At 39.2% G+C, this 13,066-nt stretch overlaps 1 protein-coding gene across 6 annotated transcripts; it reads right to left on the bottom strand.

Annotated features, from left to right (window-relative positions):
- Window positions 1-301: 301 nt before the first annotated feature.
- Window positions 302-9,239, bottom strand: THG1L (tRNA-histidine guanylyltransferase 1 like). Of its 6 annotated transcripts, XM_077137536.1 has the most exons (7): window positions 9,021-9,239; window positions 8,040-8,216; window positions 7,088-7,257; window positions 6,269-6,357; window positions 4,574-4,681; window positions 1,766-1,947; window positions 305-519 (listed from the first exon to the last, which is right to left on the bottom strand). In XM_077137536.1, the coding sequence occupies exons 1-6, from the start codon at window positions 9,209-9,211 to the stop codon at window positions 1,786-1,788; spliced, it is 897 nt and encodes a 298-aa protein (XP_076993651.1). In that variant the 5' UTR covers window positions 9,212-9,239; the 3' UTR covers window positions 305-519; window positions 1,766-1,785. The 6 variants fall into 6 exon arrangements, with proteins under 6 accessions (XP_076993652.1, XP_076993653.1, XP_076993654.1 ...); XM_077137538.1 differs by lacking the exon at window positions 9,021-9,239 and adding an exon at window positions 8,826-8,951 and having other exon boundaries at window positions 303-1,947; XM_077137539.1 differs by lacking the exon at window positions 9,021-9,239 and adding an exon at window positions 8,460-8,503 and having other exon boundaries at window positions 303-1,947.
- Window positions 9,240-13,066: the final 3,827 nt, after the last annotated feature.

The raw sequence follows: 13,066 nt of genomic DNA, 5'->3' as shown, positions 1-13,066 counted from the left end.
TACACAGCTACACTAACATATTGCCTCACTTGCCTATTACAGTATTCTCTGAGGGCCTTGGTGCCCAAAGTGTGCTATACAGACTTAGGCATCAGAAGACTCTGGGCGTAAACAGCAGATTACTAAATTCCAAATTTCATGGGGAAAGGGAAAACTTGGAACCAGCATTTTGAAATAAGAATTCCACGTATGTTTTTTTTTGGCATCCAGAAGTCTGTGAACCACTGCCCTAATGAAGGTATGTGTATCCTGGCTTAAAAGACATATATAAAAATTAGATTCATACATTTCAACTAGATGAGAAAAATGAATGAAAAATTAGGCCAAGAGAACTGATATCTTTATTTTTTTTCTCAGAGAGATTTTAGCAGTTACCAAAAATGAACTGCATCTTCTGTTCCTGTGGAGTGGGAAAGGAGAGGAAGGAAAAAATGGCACCAACAGATGGGGTTTCAATCAGTGACAGATGAGGCCGGTCGTTGCCTTTTCAAAAATACATTTTCTTCTTGGCTGTAAATTCTACAATGCAAGAGCAGATACTGAGACATGGGCTGTCTCTTAATTGGTTCTTAATAGGACCAAATGATCTTTTTCCTCTAAAATATGAAACAAGAAAAAGAGGAAATGTGAGTTCTTTCACCACTTATCCCCACCACCTTCTCCCCTGTAAGGTCAACAGTTGGGCATCATGCAATTACCACTGCTGCCCCTCACCCAGCAGAGGAGTCATATGACTCCTAGGACACTAGGGGCATGCCAACCCCTCTGCACTTTCATTCAAATGGCATTACTCTGATTCTACGAGGATCCTTTTCAGGAAATCCGATAGGAAGTGCTCCTTGAAGCAACCCTTAAAACTGAAAGAAAAAAAAAAAGTACATAGAGGACAGAGATACAACTTCTCTTAAAATTCATAGACCGAATGTTTCTTCCTCCTCATTCATTCATTCTTACACATGGTTTCCTTCTCTCATATATGAACATAATCCTCTCCTTAGAGGTACGTGGCCTTGGAAACGATGCCCCTGGCAACATGATGATCGTGCTGACAACACAACTCCACAAAACCAATCCAGTGGAATGTGTGTACAAAGACATCCAGACAACTACTCATATTTTTCAGCAGAGTTGTGAACCTGGAGATTGGCACAAAGCCCTAGTTTTCCCTGGAATTCCTGAATTCAGTGGCATCATGTAGGCACCAATCCATATTGATTTGCAGATCTGCCAAAGATGAATCCAAGTGGGTGAGTGGGAAACATTAGATTTTCAAGGTCACTGACTTCTAGTTAAGGACAGGTGGGCCAGAGTTAAGTATGGGCTATCTTCTATCACAGGTGAAAACTACTGACAGGTTTTTTCACATGAGCAGGCACTGGGAATCGAACCCAGGTCTCCAGCATGTCAGGCAAGAATTCTGCCCCTGAGTCAACCATGGCCCTCACCGACAGGTTTTAAAATATTTATGCCACAATCTAAAAATGATTCATTTCTGTAAGGCATAAAATAGTTCTTGCTTTATGAAAATAGTTCCACAATTTAAAAAAAAAATTGACTTCTATGAAGGAACCATGTTCTGATACTGCTAAAAAGATATTCTGCTTAGAACAGTACAAAATGCACCACCCCATCCATCCCTCCCTTCTTTCCCTGTTCCCCTCCCAAAATGAGTCCTATCACTTCCAGCACACTGTCCTCGGTGTCAGAGATGCTTAGGGCCACCACAGGCAAGGAAACCTGGGGTACTCTACGTGATTAAGCACACCAGGACAGAAAAGCAAAGGGTCAGCTATCTTCATCAAGGATCTCTAGGTGTTCTTTCCAGAAAGCATCCCCGATGATATCGCAGTGGAAGGGCACTGGCTTAGTCCTGGTCCGGGTCACTGTCATCTTTTTTCCTTCCATTTCTGCTGGTAGCTTAACTTCTTTTGTTGTGACTTCATCCACCTATAGGTAAAGTTTGAAATACTGATATTGTTAACTGGAGAGTGAGTTGGAGGAACATGTGGGGAAAGCCCACTTTTTTTTTTTTTTTACTTTTTAAAAATATGTACATTTATTGAGAAGATTGATATACTTTTTTTATTATGATCATTCCGTTCTACATATATGATCAGTAATTCATAATATCATCACATAGTTTCTATTCATCATCATAATCATTTCTTAGGACATTTGCATCAATTCAGAAAAAGAAATAAAAAGACAACAGAAAAAAATTCATACATACAACACCCCTTACCCCTTCCTTTCATTGATCACTAGCATTTCAATCTAAATTTATTTTAACGTTTGTTCCCTCTATTATTTATTTTTATTCCATTTGTTTTACTCGTCTGTTGATAAGGTAGATAAAAGGAGCATCAGACACAAGGTTTTCACAATCACACAGTCACATTGTGAAAGCTATATCATTATATATATAATCATCTTCAAGAAACATGGCTACTGGAACACAGCTCTACGTTTTCAGGCAGTTTCCTCCAGCCTCTCCATTACATCTTGACTAACAAGGTGATATCTATTTAATGTGTAAGAATAACCTCCATGATAACCTCTCAACTCTGTTTGGAATCTCTCAGCCATTGACACTTTATTTGTCTCATTGCACTCTTCCCCCTTTTGGTCGAGAAGGTTTTCTCAATCCCTTGATGCTGAGTCTCAGTTCATTCTAGAATTTCTGTCCCACATTGCCAGGAAGGTCCACACCTCTGGGAATCATGTCCCACATAGACGGGGAGGGCAGTGAGTTTGCTTGTTGTATTGGCTGGAGAGAGAGGCCACATCTGAGCAACAAAAGAGGTTCTCTTGGGGGTGACTCTTAGGCCTAATTTTAAGTAGGCGTGACCTATCCTTTGTGGGGTTAAGTTTCATATGAACAAACCCCAAGACTGGGGGCTCAGCCTATTGGAAAGCCCACTTTTTTACTTTGTATACACATATGAATTTCTTCACAATTAAAAATTATATTAGGGACAGATATTGTATGATTCCACTTATATGAAATACCTAGAATATGCACATGCATAGAGATAGAAAGCAGAGTACAATTATCAGGGGCAGGGTGGGGGAGAGGGATGGATGGGGAGTTAATGCATAATGGATGTTGAGTTTCTGTTGGGGGTGAGGGGAAAGTTCTGGTAGCGGCTGGTGGTGAGGGTGGCACAACCATGTGAATGTGATTCAGCCCACTGAATGGTATGCTTAGGAATGGTTGAGATGGGAAAGTTTATGTTATACACAGTTTCTACAATTTTTTTTTTTTAAAGACAATGATAATTGAATGCAATACAAGATCCTGGACTGGACCTAATAATGAAGAAGAAAAGGCCCAAAAGAACTTAATTGGGACATATGAAAAAATTGGAATATAGATTGAAACCTTTATATTAATAGTAATGTTCTTCACTTTGCTAACTGTACTTAAGGTGATTATATAGGTGAATATCCTTGTTCTTAAGAAATATAATGTGGAAATATTAGATATTCAATGAGCATGATGTATGTAACCTACTCTAAAATGTTTAGAAAACTGAAAAACAGACAAATGGACAGATTAGTAGACAGATGGGTAGAGAATGATACAGAAAATGTAGCAGAACGTTAAAACTGATGGATCTGAGCATCTGATGAGGTAGGTATGTTGGGGTTCTCTTTATGGGTTTGCATTATTTTTGCAACTGTCCTGCAGGTTTGAAATTACTTCAAAATGAAAGATTTTCAAGAAAAAATATTTTTATAAAAGGCTGAAAGAGCTCTTAGGAACAAAAGAGGGATTCCTTTGTTCCACATTAGCAGTAAGTATAGAATTAAAAATATTTCTCCTTTTCCCTTTCCCACATGCATTAAGAAGTATCCAAATCTGTGCCCAAGAAGAAATGTGTTTTGAAATTCCTAATAAAAGAACTGAAGTCACCAGTGGAATGACTAGCTATCAAGGCACCTCTTGATACCTGGAAACGTCCATTTTGGAAAAAACTATTTGACACAGAAGAAGATAAACGTAGAGATATCATTATGCCCAACACAGGTGCAACATAGAGAAAATACTGGTAGTTTTAAGGACTTATTACAGAACATTAAGGTAAATACGACTGTCTGGGGTTCTCATGAGCCTTCTGAAAGTCAAAAATCCTCCTTTACAACAACTCCTGCGCCTCAGTCAGAGAAGAATTTGTGGGATGAATGGATCAATTAGTAGTAGTATCTAGTATGGGAGAAAATATTTTTAAAATGTTCTATGAGTGCAAAAACATCGTATCTGTACTGTACCCTTTTAAAAGGGCTTTCTTTATATGCGGAGATCTTATGATATGGGAAAAATAAGTGGACCAAGTCTAAAATTCTGTGATTCTGCTTATGCAAAGGGAGATCCCAGATCCCTAAGTTCATACTGACTAACAAAATGAATGTCGAAAAGGATAAATAATCTATAGTATCTGCTTTCGGAAAGGATCTAGTTCGCATCAGTATCTAGTCACATCAGCATAGAGAACGCAGGCAAGACAAAGCTGGGGGGGACAGGGCACCGTTCTTCCTGACCTCCATTCTCCTTTGATCATAACAGCATTACCTTCTTCCACACCAACACAGTCCCTTTTCTGTACATCAGCGGTTCGTTATTGTAGTTGACATTGAATTCAGAAAACAAAATCTCATTCTTGTCTGCTGCAAGAGTCCCCTGAGGAAATGAAAAGAGGTCTAAGACGTTCTGCATGCCGTCCCTCTCACCTGACCCTACCCTTCCACTCCATCCTCTACCGAAACTTCCACAAACAGATCAAGAAGTGGAAGGAGTCTCGCCAGACATCTTACAGTAATAATGAACTTTCATTTTCAGAGAAGTTCAAATCTTATTTAGAAGTCTCAATTCATGAAATTCTCTTCCAACAGCAAAAACCTGCTTCACAAGTCAAGACTGTGATGGGGTGGGAAGAACGAATAGTAACTGAGCACCTATTATTTACTAGGTAATTTATGTGTGAGTGCATGCGTATTCATCTCTCCCCTTCCCCCACATTCCCCTTCCCAAAGGCCTCTTCTCCATCTACTGGAATGATCATGTGGACTTTTTTCTTTAGTCTGTTGATATGGTAAATTACCTTCATTGGCTTCTTAAAAAGGTTATTGGGGTAACCTTTTTATATGTATGTATACATATAAAATCTGTATATGGGTATGTATGTATAACATAAAATCTGCTATTTCTAAATGGACATTTTTAAGCGAACAATTCAGTGGCATTAATGACATTTACAATGTTGTGCCACCATCACCATCATCCATTATCAAAACTTAAAAAAATATATTTTCTTATTTGGTCCTCGCAGCTACCCCCACTTTAGGATTTTAGAGATGAGAACTGAATCTTAGGAAGATTACATAAATTGCCTGAGCATGTTCTTATTCTTCTAAGAACCCAAATCTGAACTTGGTTCTTCCAAAGCCTGGACACATCTACCAGTATTCCTATTATTGCTCCATATGCATCTTCATCATTAGAACTGCTAATGACAACCATTTACTGAGCAATTATAATGTGCTGGGAACTGCATTAAGAATGTTACAATACATGATCTCGTTTCAGAGTTACAGTCATTCTAAAGAAGCACTGTTAATGTAATAATAAAGCTGGGATTTACTAAGCAGTTATAATTTGTGTCACACTATTCTAAATGCTTCACATGCATTATGCCATTTAATTCTCACTATAAACCTATGATGCAGGAACTATTATTTTCCACATTTTACCAATAAATACACTGAGGCAGAAGGGATAAAAGTAAACAGAAACATAATTTGAGTGGGGTTATTTGACACCAGAGCCTGGACCAACACACAAGGGCCATAAACCCAAAAACTGTGGGTGCCAAGCAACTAATGGCAACAAGAAAAAAGGTGTGTTGGTGCCTCAGAAAGAAGAGCACATGCGCTGAGCCAACTAATGGCAGTAAGAAAAAAATTGTGCTGGTGCCTCAGAAAGAACACATGCCCTGAGCCAATATGCAGCTCCAGCCAAGTGTTACCTACCAGGCAGCAATGCAGAGGCAAGGCATTCATTCCATTTTCCAGCTAAGGAAACTGAGGTTCAGAGAGAAGCAACTCATCCAGGGTTACAGAGCAAGCAAGCAGCAGAACAGCTATTATTATGATTTTATATCCTTTCAAAGCAAAATTATCCAGAAAGCTAAAAAAGAATGCTAAATATTATGGGGGGTGTCCAGAAAACTGTCCCAAAGTAAGTGTTAATGTACTAAGATCTTTATACCTGTAATCTCTCTTGGGCTTGTACTGGTGTTAGTCCAGATTTTTGAATAAGTGCCCAGAAAACTGTATTATATAGATTATTAATGTGACCTGTGGAGACAAAAAGGCAGTACTGTTTACATATACAGAATGAGTATCCATACTTTAACATCAGAGCCCTGTCCCTCTCCTCTTTAAATAAAATAAATCTCAGAGATATTTCATGATATACCAAAAGTCATACACAGGGAAAGAAGAGGCAAGGGTCAGGCAGAAAAAAACGTATTTCTTACCAACAGTTTTATTTTGTCATTTACACAAATCTGTTAGCTTGTGCATTAAGTTTAGGAATACTTTCACTGTGATTTGATTTATATTACTCCGATTCTTCTGGCAAAACCAAGATATACCAAATGAGTAAAAGGCTTACAAACATTTCATCCACTGCCATCATGTAAGGCAGGGGGCGCAACACAAACACCCACCACAGCCAGCAAGAACACAAATTTGTGATTCAGAGGAGATGACTCCAGGGGAACACAGAGAATGGCAGAGTGTGGCACACTAGCTGGTATGTGCATGTAAAGTCAGGCAGCCGCTACTAATTAGGCTCTGTTAAATACTAAGTGGGAACACAGACCCAGTATGACCAGAGATTCTGATTTTTCAATAAAAGCTGGAAATAGTGAAACTTTTTACACTAGTTTCAACAAGTTAATTTTTTCTTTTAAATACTGCATTCCATACAAAATACACCTGTGAGCCAAACTTGTGACAGACCACCACCTCCACTACAGAGAATTGGTGGTTTAACTACTTTTGCTTACTTGGTGCTACTTACAATCTGCTTGCCGCCAGCTGAGATAGTCCTTTAGGGTCTGGTTGCTAGGATATACCACAACTCTTCCATCAAAGCCTGGGGGATACAGAAGGGGCTGGTCCTCAAAGTAATCCCGCCAATAAAACACATAGCTGGAGGCAAACTGGGAGGCCACATGAGTCATGAATTTACTAGTAAATGTAAGGCACAATGGGTGGAGCAAGAAAAGAGAAAATACATGATATTAATTCCACACCATGGCAGGGCCAGTGCGTGCAACAGAAAGATTACACAAACTGCATAGCAGGCCGAGAGATAACATGTGTTTCACTAGAAAATCCACAAAGCCTATTTTAATATTTCAGTTTTGTATTTTAAATGCAGCCTTCATCTACTTCCAGGCCCATAAGTAATTTACTATTATCAAATCTTTCTCTGTAGGGTGTGATGTGAAATTATGGTTCAAGAGGGTTTTTTTCCCCCCTTTTCTTTTAGGATTGGAAGGAAGGGAACCATTGTTTTACAAAACTTAATTCATTATAGGATTTACTTCCTGTGAGATTTCAAAATGTTGCCTAATAAAACATCCGATTTGTCTACTTTGTACTGAAATCCTCCTTAATAAAAAGTCTAAACAGTTTTGCAGTGCATGTAGAGACTGCCTCTGGCTAAAGCCAATCACCAGTCATTACTATTACATTCTTAAGATCTTTATTTCTAGTTCAAAGCCAGATCAAACAGGAAGCTAAGATGATGGGGAATGGAAAGGAAGGAATCAGGTAAAGAGGCATACTGAATGCTCAGATCCTGGACGGAAGCACTACAATCTAAACAGGAAATAGACATAGACTCTGCAGTTGCAAGTACTGCACACACCATCTGCAGTCTCTAAGTCCACAATAAGGACAGGCAGAAAAATAGATGTTGGCAGGAAATATCCTGAAGAAAAGAACTAGGCCATGGAGAGAATTACCTGGCTCTTCTTTTAAACCAATTGCTTTTTCGCTTGAACACAAAGCTGTACTCATCACTCTGTCCATATGCAATCACAATGTCCTCCAGTTCTTCCATTACGGTCTGGGCACATTTGGTCATCAAGTGGAGGGCACGGCTGTCATTAGGTTTTGCGAAATTGTGCTTCTCAGCAAACCTTCATAGGAGAAAAAGAAGGGGGGAGGGCATGAATGGAAGAGATCTTGTTATTGTTAATGATCACAGCCTGTCTAAAGAGTAAGATACTGTAATAGTGCTGTGAACTCAAACATTCCACTAGCCACAATCTCATCCACTTCCTTAAGAACTCTATTTTACCTTGTACTGACCCACTGAAAAAGGGGTAAAACTGTTAAACCACAATTCCCTTTTCTGTGAAATGGGGATAAAGAGTATTTACCTCCTAAAGTTGTCCCGAAGATTAGGGGAAGATAAATGTAGCCTGGCTCCTAGTAAGTGCACAATAAAATGTTAGTTATGATAGTCATTATTAAATCATCACTTTGAATTAAACCACCATCTTTCTTCTACATTTTTCTCTTTTTTTTTTCCTCCAGATTAATCCAAGAGGCCTATTTCTAAAATGGAATAAGCACATACTGTAAAGTTCTGCCCACAGCAAAGTCTGAACAGTCAGCATTCGAAATTTATAACAGAATAGTTGGGTATGTGGCAGGAGAGGTGAGGTCAGGCCTGATATTTTTCATCAGGCCCCTGCTAACGGGTCTCTGCCGACTTAGCACGGGCACCCCTGCCATCTGCTCACCGGAGGATCGGTCCCATTTAAGCACCGCGGCCAGCCCGCGCCAGGCACCTTCTTCGCCAGCACGCACGGTGGCGCGCAATGCCACACTCTCATTGGCTGCCGCGTTACCCTAGCAATGGTCCGGGCGGCTACAGTCGGTGGTAGCCTCCCCGGAAGCGCTGGAGCGCCTCGCGGCTCCAAATCGAGCTCACTCACCGATGGAAATTCCTGCCGTCCAATCGCACTACCACCCAGCAGTGGGGCAGGCAGGTGTCGTCAGCCTCAAAGTCCCGCACGTACTCGAACTTGCTTTTTGCCATGGTCGCCCCCAAACTGAGGAACCGTCTGAAGGTGATGGAAGCGGCCGCCAAGCAATCGCGAAACTTCCCGCTGCGGGCGGTCCACATGCCTCTCGGCGGAAGGGAGAGGATTAGAGAGTCCCGCCCCGGAAGTTCCTTTTTCTCCTGGTGGCCGCTCTAGCCGCGGTGGAAGGTGGTATCTCTCTCGCCTCTTCTTGCTTTCGTTTTTGTGTTTTGTCTTATAATTTTTATTCTGATAACACATATACATCACCTTGCGTTCTTAATCCAGCGGGGACAAGGAGGAAGTTCTCTGTTCTTCCCCTCGCACTACTCACACTTGCTCGCTTTTTTCCCTCCTGCCCTGCAACACGCTCGCGAAATTAAAAAAAAAATTCTAACTTTATAAATTCCGTTGTGACTTTTTCTTTCTAAGTAACATTCGTTATTCCGTTGTAGAAAATGTGTTATATACTGAAAAATATAAACAAGTAAATTAACATTTCATACCCTCTCCTCCACCCCTTACCCCCACCAAAGAATGATTGGTTCTTTCCATTCTCTTTTCTCTGTTTTCTGTGTATGTATATTTTTCCGGGGAACACGCAAAATTGGAGCCATAAATCTATGCAGTTTTTATGTTTTTCCTTTTAGCTCGAGTATTTTCCAGCGTAATTGTATATTCAAAGAGTGATTTTAAGAGAAAGCTTAATTGAATATTCCAACATCTGGATGTAATAGATTCATTTATTTATTTCAACTTGTTCACCATTAAAAATCAAAGACCCTATGTCTGGACTCTTGTTGCTGGTATATAATAGTAACGATAAAACCTAATGTTTGTGTGATGCTTTTGATGCTGTTCACATTAAATTTGCTAAAAAAGAATTGCTAAGTGCAAAGATTATACAGCAGGGATGTAGTATCCTCCTACAGGGAGAGGAGAAGTGAATGACTATGAAGAATACAGTCTACTGCAACTGTTTATCGATTGATTTTAAGAAATTACTGTTAAATTTATAGGCAAGATAATAAGTTGTTTATGCAAGAGAATAACTTTAGTCTTATGAAATGCATGAAGTATTTAGGGTTGAGATGATAAGTAAAGCAAAAGTGACAAAAGCTAACACTTACTGAATCTGGTAGTGGTTATATGAGTATTCATTATATTATTTTTCAACTTTTCTGCAAGTTTGAAACTGTTAATACTGAACATTTCAAAATATGTATCATAATAAAAAGATGACACTTATGTTTGAGGCACTATCTACACACTTTCCCTGGATTCTCTCATTTACTTCTCACAACAACCTTATTAGGTTATTGTGAGCTATTATTATCACCATTTTACAGATGTGGAAACTGAGTGGCAAAAATGATTAAGTGACTTGCCTAAGGTCAGAGCCAGCAGTTGGTGGAGCAAGAATTCCAATCCTGGCGTCTTAACTCCAGGCCTAGTGCTCATAGCCACTAAGCAGTACCACCTCCCCACATCTGTTTTTATTCACCATCTCTCCAATTGTTTCTGTCGGTGTTAATCATTTAGCACCTCACTGAATCCTAGATCACAGAGGTATGTGACTCATGCAATCCTTCCTTTCCCAAACATCTTATTCATATACAGCTATGTGAATTTTGCCATCTCCATCTCCTTGTACTACCCTATTTTATTAATATTTTAAAATCATGCTAACCTCCCCTCTTTTTAAACCCTCTTACTGAAAACTAAATACATATAGCAAAGTTCACACAACATGGTGTAACCACCACTCAATCAAGGAGAATAATGCCAGCCCCCAGAAGCCCATCTCAATTATGACTTCTCCCTCTTTTCCAAATGTAATAACCTTCTTAATATCTATAATTCAGTTATGCTCATTTTCAAAGTTTATATAAATGGAATCTCACAATATATATTCTTTGGCATCTGCTCCCTTTAGAATAACATCATGTTTGTGAGCTTCAACCAAGTTGCAGAGTGTGTATGCAGTTCATTAGTCTTTATTCTTGTATCCCATTGCATAACTGTATGACAGTTTATCCATTTTATTGTTGTGTAGACATTTGGGCTGTTTCCACTTGGAGGGGGATTATGAATAATGGTGCTATAAACATTTTTGTACGTCTGTTAGCGTACACATGCCTCAATTTGGTACATACCTAGGACTGAAATTTTGGGGTCATGGAGAATCCATCTGCTCAGCTTTAGGAGATAATGCCATACTTTTTCCAAAGTGTTTTTACTAATTTACATTCCAGCAACAGTGTGTGGGTGCTCCTGTTGTTTCACATCCTCACCGACACTTGATATTAGTCTTTTAAAAAATTATGCTGCATCATCTGGCCTGGGTATAGTAAATTTTTTGTAGTTTACATTTCCCTGATAATCAAAAATATTGAACATCTTTTCTTATGCAAATTTCCATTTGGATAGCCTTTATTACGAGTACTTGTTCATGTTTCTTACCCATTTTTCAACTCACTTAAAAAATTTAATTGATTAATTGGTAAAGGAAATTTTATGTGTTACCATAAACGGAAAATCTGTATCACAGGCCAAAAATAGAGGGTGATCATTAAAATAAATATAATTCCTGTATAAATATCATTCTTTGTTGTAGAATAGTTTTAGTGGTTTATTTTCTTTTCATTTTGCCTACAAGGAAAAGGGAGCACTGAACATTAACAGACAGGCTCGGAGTCACACAGGAAGTCAGTGCAGAACCAGTTCAGAGCTCCCTAGCCATAAGAGAATTTTCCTGAGATCTCCCCCAGGTTTAGTAGTTAATACCAGAGACCATTTTGGGAAGCATCTACTCTGTGCCAGCCACTGTAATGGGCACTTATCTCATCTCTTCTGCATAAATGCCCGTTGAGGTTGCAGCCTCCAACTTTACTATGCAGCTTCTATCCTTGATAGCTGCTGTTCCAGCCATTGCATCTGTGTTCCAGGCAGGAATAAGAAGAAAGAGGGAGAAAGCAAAAGGACACACCTACGAACTACCTCTTTATAGTGTTTTCTTTTTTGGGGGGGTGTGGGTTGGGCAGGGGGCATGTGCCAGGAACTGAACCCAGGTCTCAAACATGACATGGCAGGCAAGCATTCTACATTAAACTAACTGTGCACCCTTCTTTATAGAGTTTTAATGTTGTACAATTTTTTGTCTTCCTTATCTGTAAAGGAGGCGAGAAATGTGGATTTTTCATTTTCAGCTGGTTACTTGAACACCTAGTTCAAGTATAGGTTTTGTTGTTGGTAGTAATTGTTTGTTTTTTTAAGACAGACAGAAGGGAGAATGGATATTGGATGGGTAGCCGGAAATTTCTGCCATGGATGTCAGTAGGGACTACAAAGGGGCAGGCGGCAGCCTGACAGGCCTCGCTACTCTGAACCATCATCCCAAATCCCCCAGCCTACCCTCCTTCCCCATCCACACAGCCAAAGTATAAAAGCAGACAGAGAAGGAAAGAGGGGAGGGGAGGGGTGGGGACAGTTGGTTGGGATTTCATGGGGAGATGTTATTCCCCCATCCCTCTTCATACTTCCCTTTACCAACACCTTCCCTTCCCTGCTTCTTTTTTTTTTGTATTTTGTTATTATTTTTTTATTAAAGCGCTTGTAGGTTCCCATGTATGTGCCACACACGCAGTTTTCTTTGTTACAATGTTTACTTTGTTACAATGATGAAACAATATTACTATAATTGTACTATCAACTATAGTTCATAGTTGACATTAGGGTTCACTCTGCATTGCCTAGTTCTATGATTTATTTTTTATTATTTCATTTCTTCTCTATTATATTTTTAGTTACATATTCTTTTTAATTTCTCCACATTTTTTTCCATTCTACATATATAATCAGTAATTCACAATATCACATAGTTGCATATTCATCATGATCATTTCTTGGAACATTTGCATCAATTCAGAAAAGAAATAGACAACAGAAAAAAATTCATA

Source organism: Tamandua tetradactyla, chromosome 20 (genome assembly GCF_023851605.1).
Source record: "Tamandua tetradactyla isolate mTamTet1 chromosome 20, mTamTet1.pri, whole genome shotgun sequence".
NCBI lineage: Eukaryota > Metazoa > Chordata > Mammalia > Pilosa > Myrmecophagidae > Tamandua > Tamandua tetradactyla.
The sequence above is the reverse complement of the archived record's forward strand: the minus strand, read 5'-3'. Positions and strand labels throughout refer to the sequence as shown.

Excerpts from the sequence above, each read along its gene's own strand:
- THG1L (XM_077137535.1), bottom strand. The coding sequence starts at position 9,211 with ATGTGGACCGCCCGCAGCGGGAAGTTTCGCGATTGCTTGGCGGCCGCT. Across the intron at positions 4,682-6,268 it reads AAGCCCAAGAGAGATTACAG|GGGACTCTTGCAGCAGACAA; the intron begins GTATAAAGATCT and ends TCATTTCCTCAG. Across the intron at positions 1,948-4,573 it reads CTGTGTTGGTGTGGAAGAAG|GTGGATGAAGTCACAACAAA; the intron begins GTAATGCTGTTA and ends CTTTACCTATAG.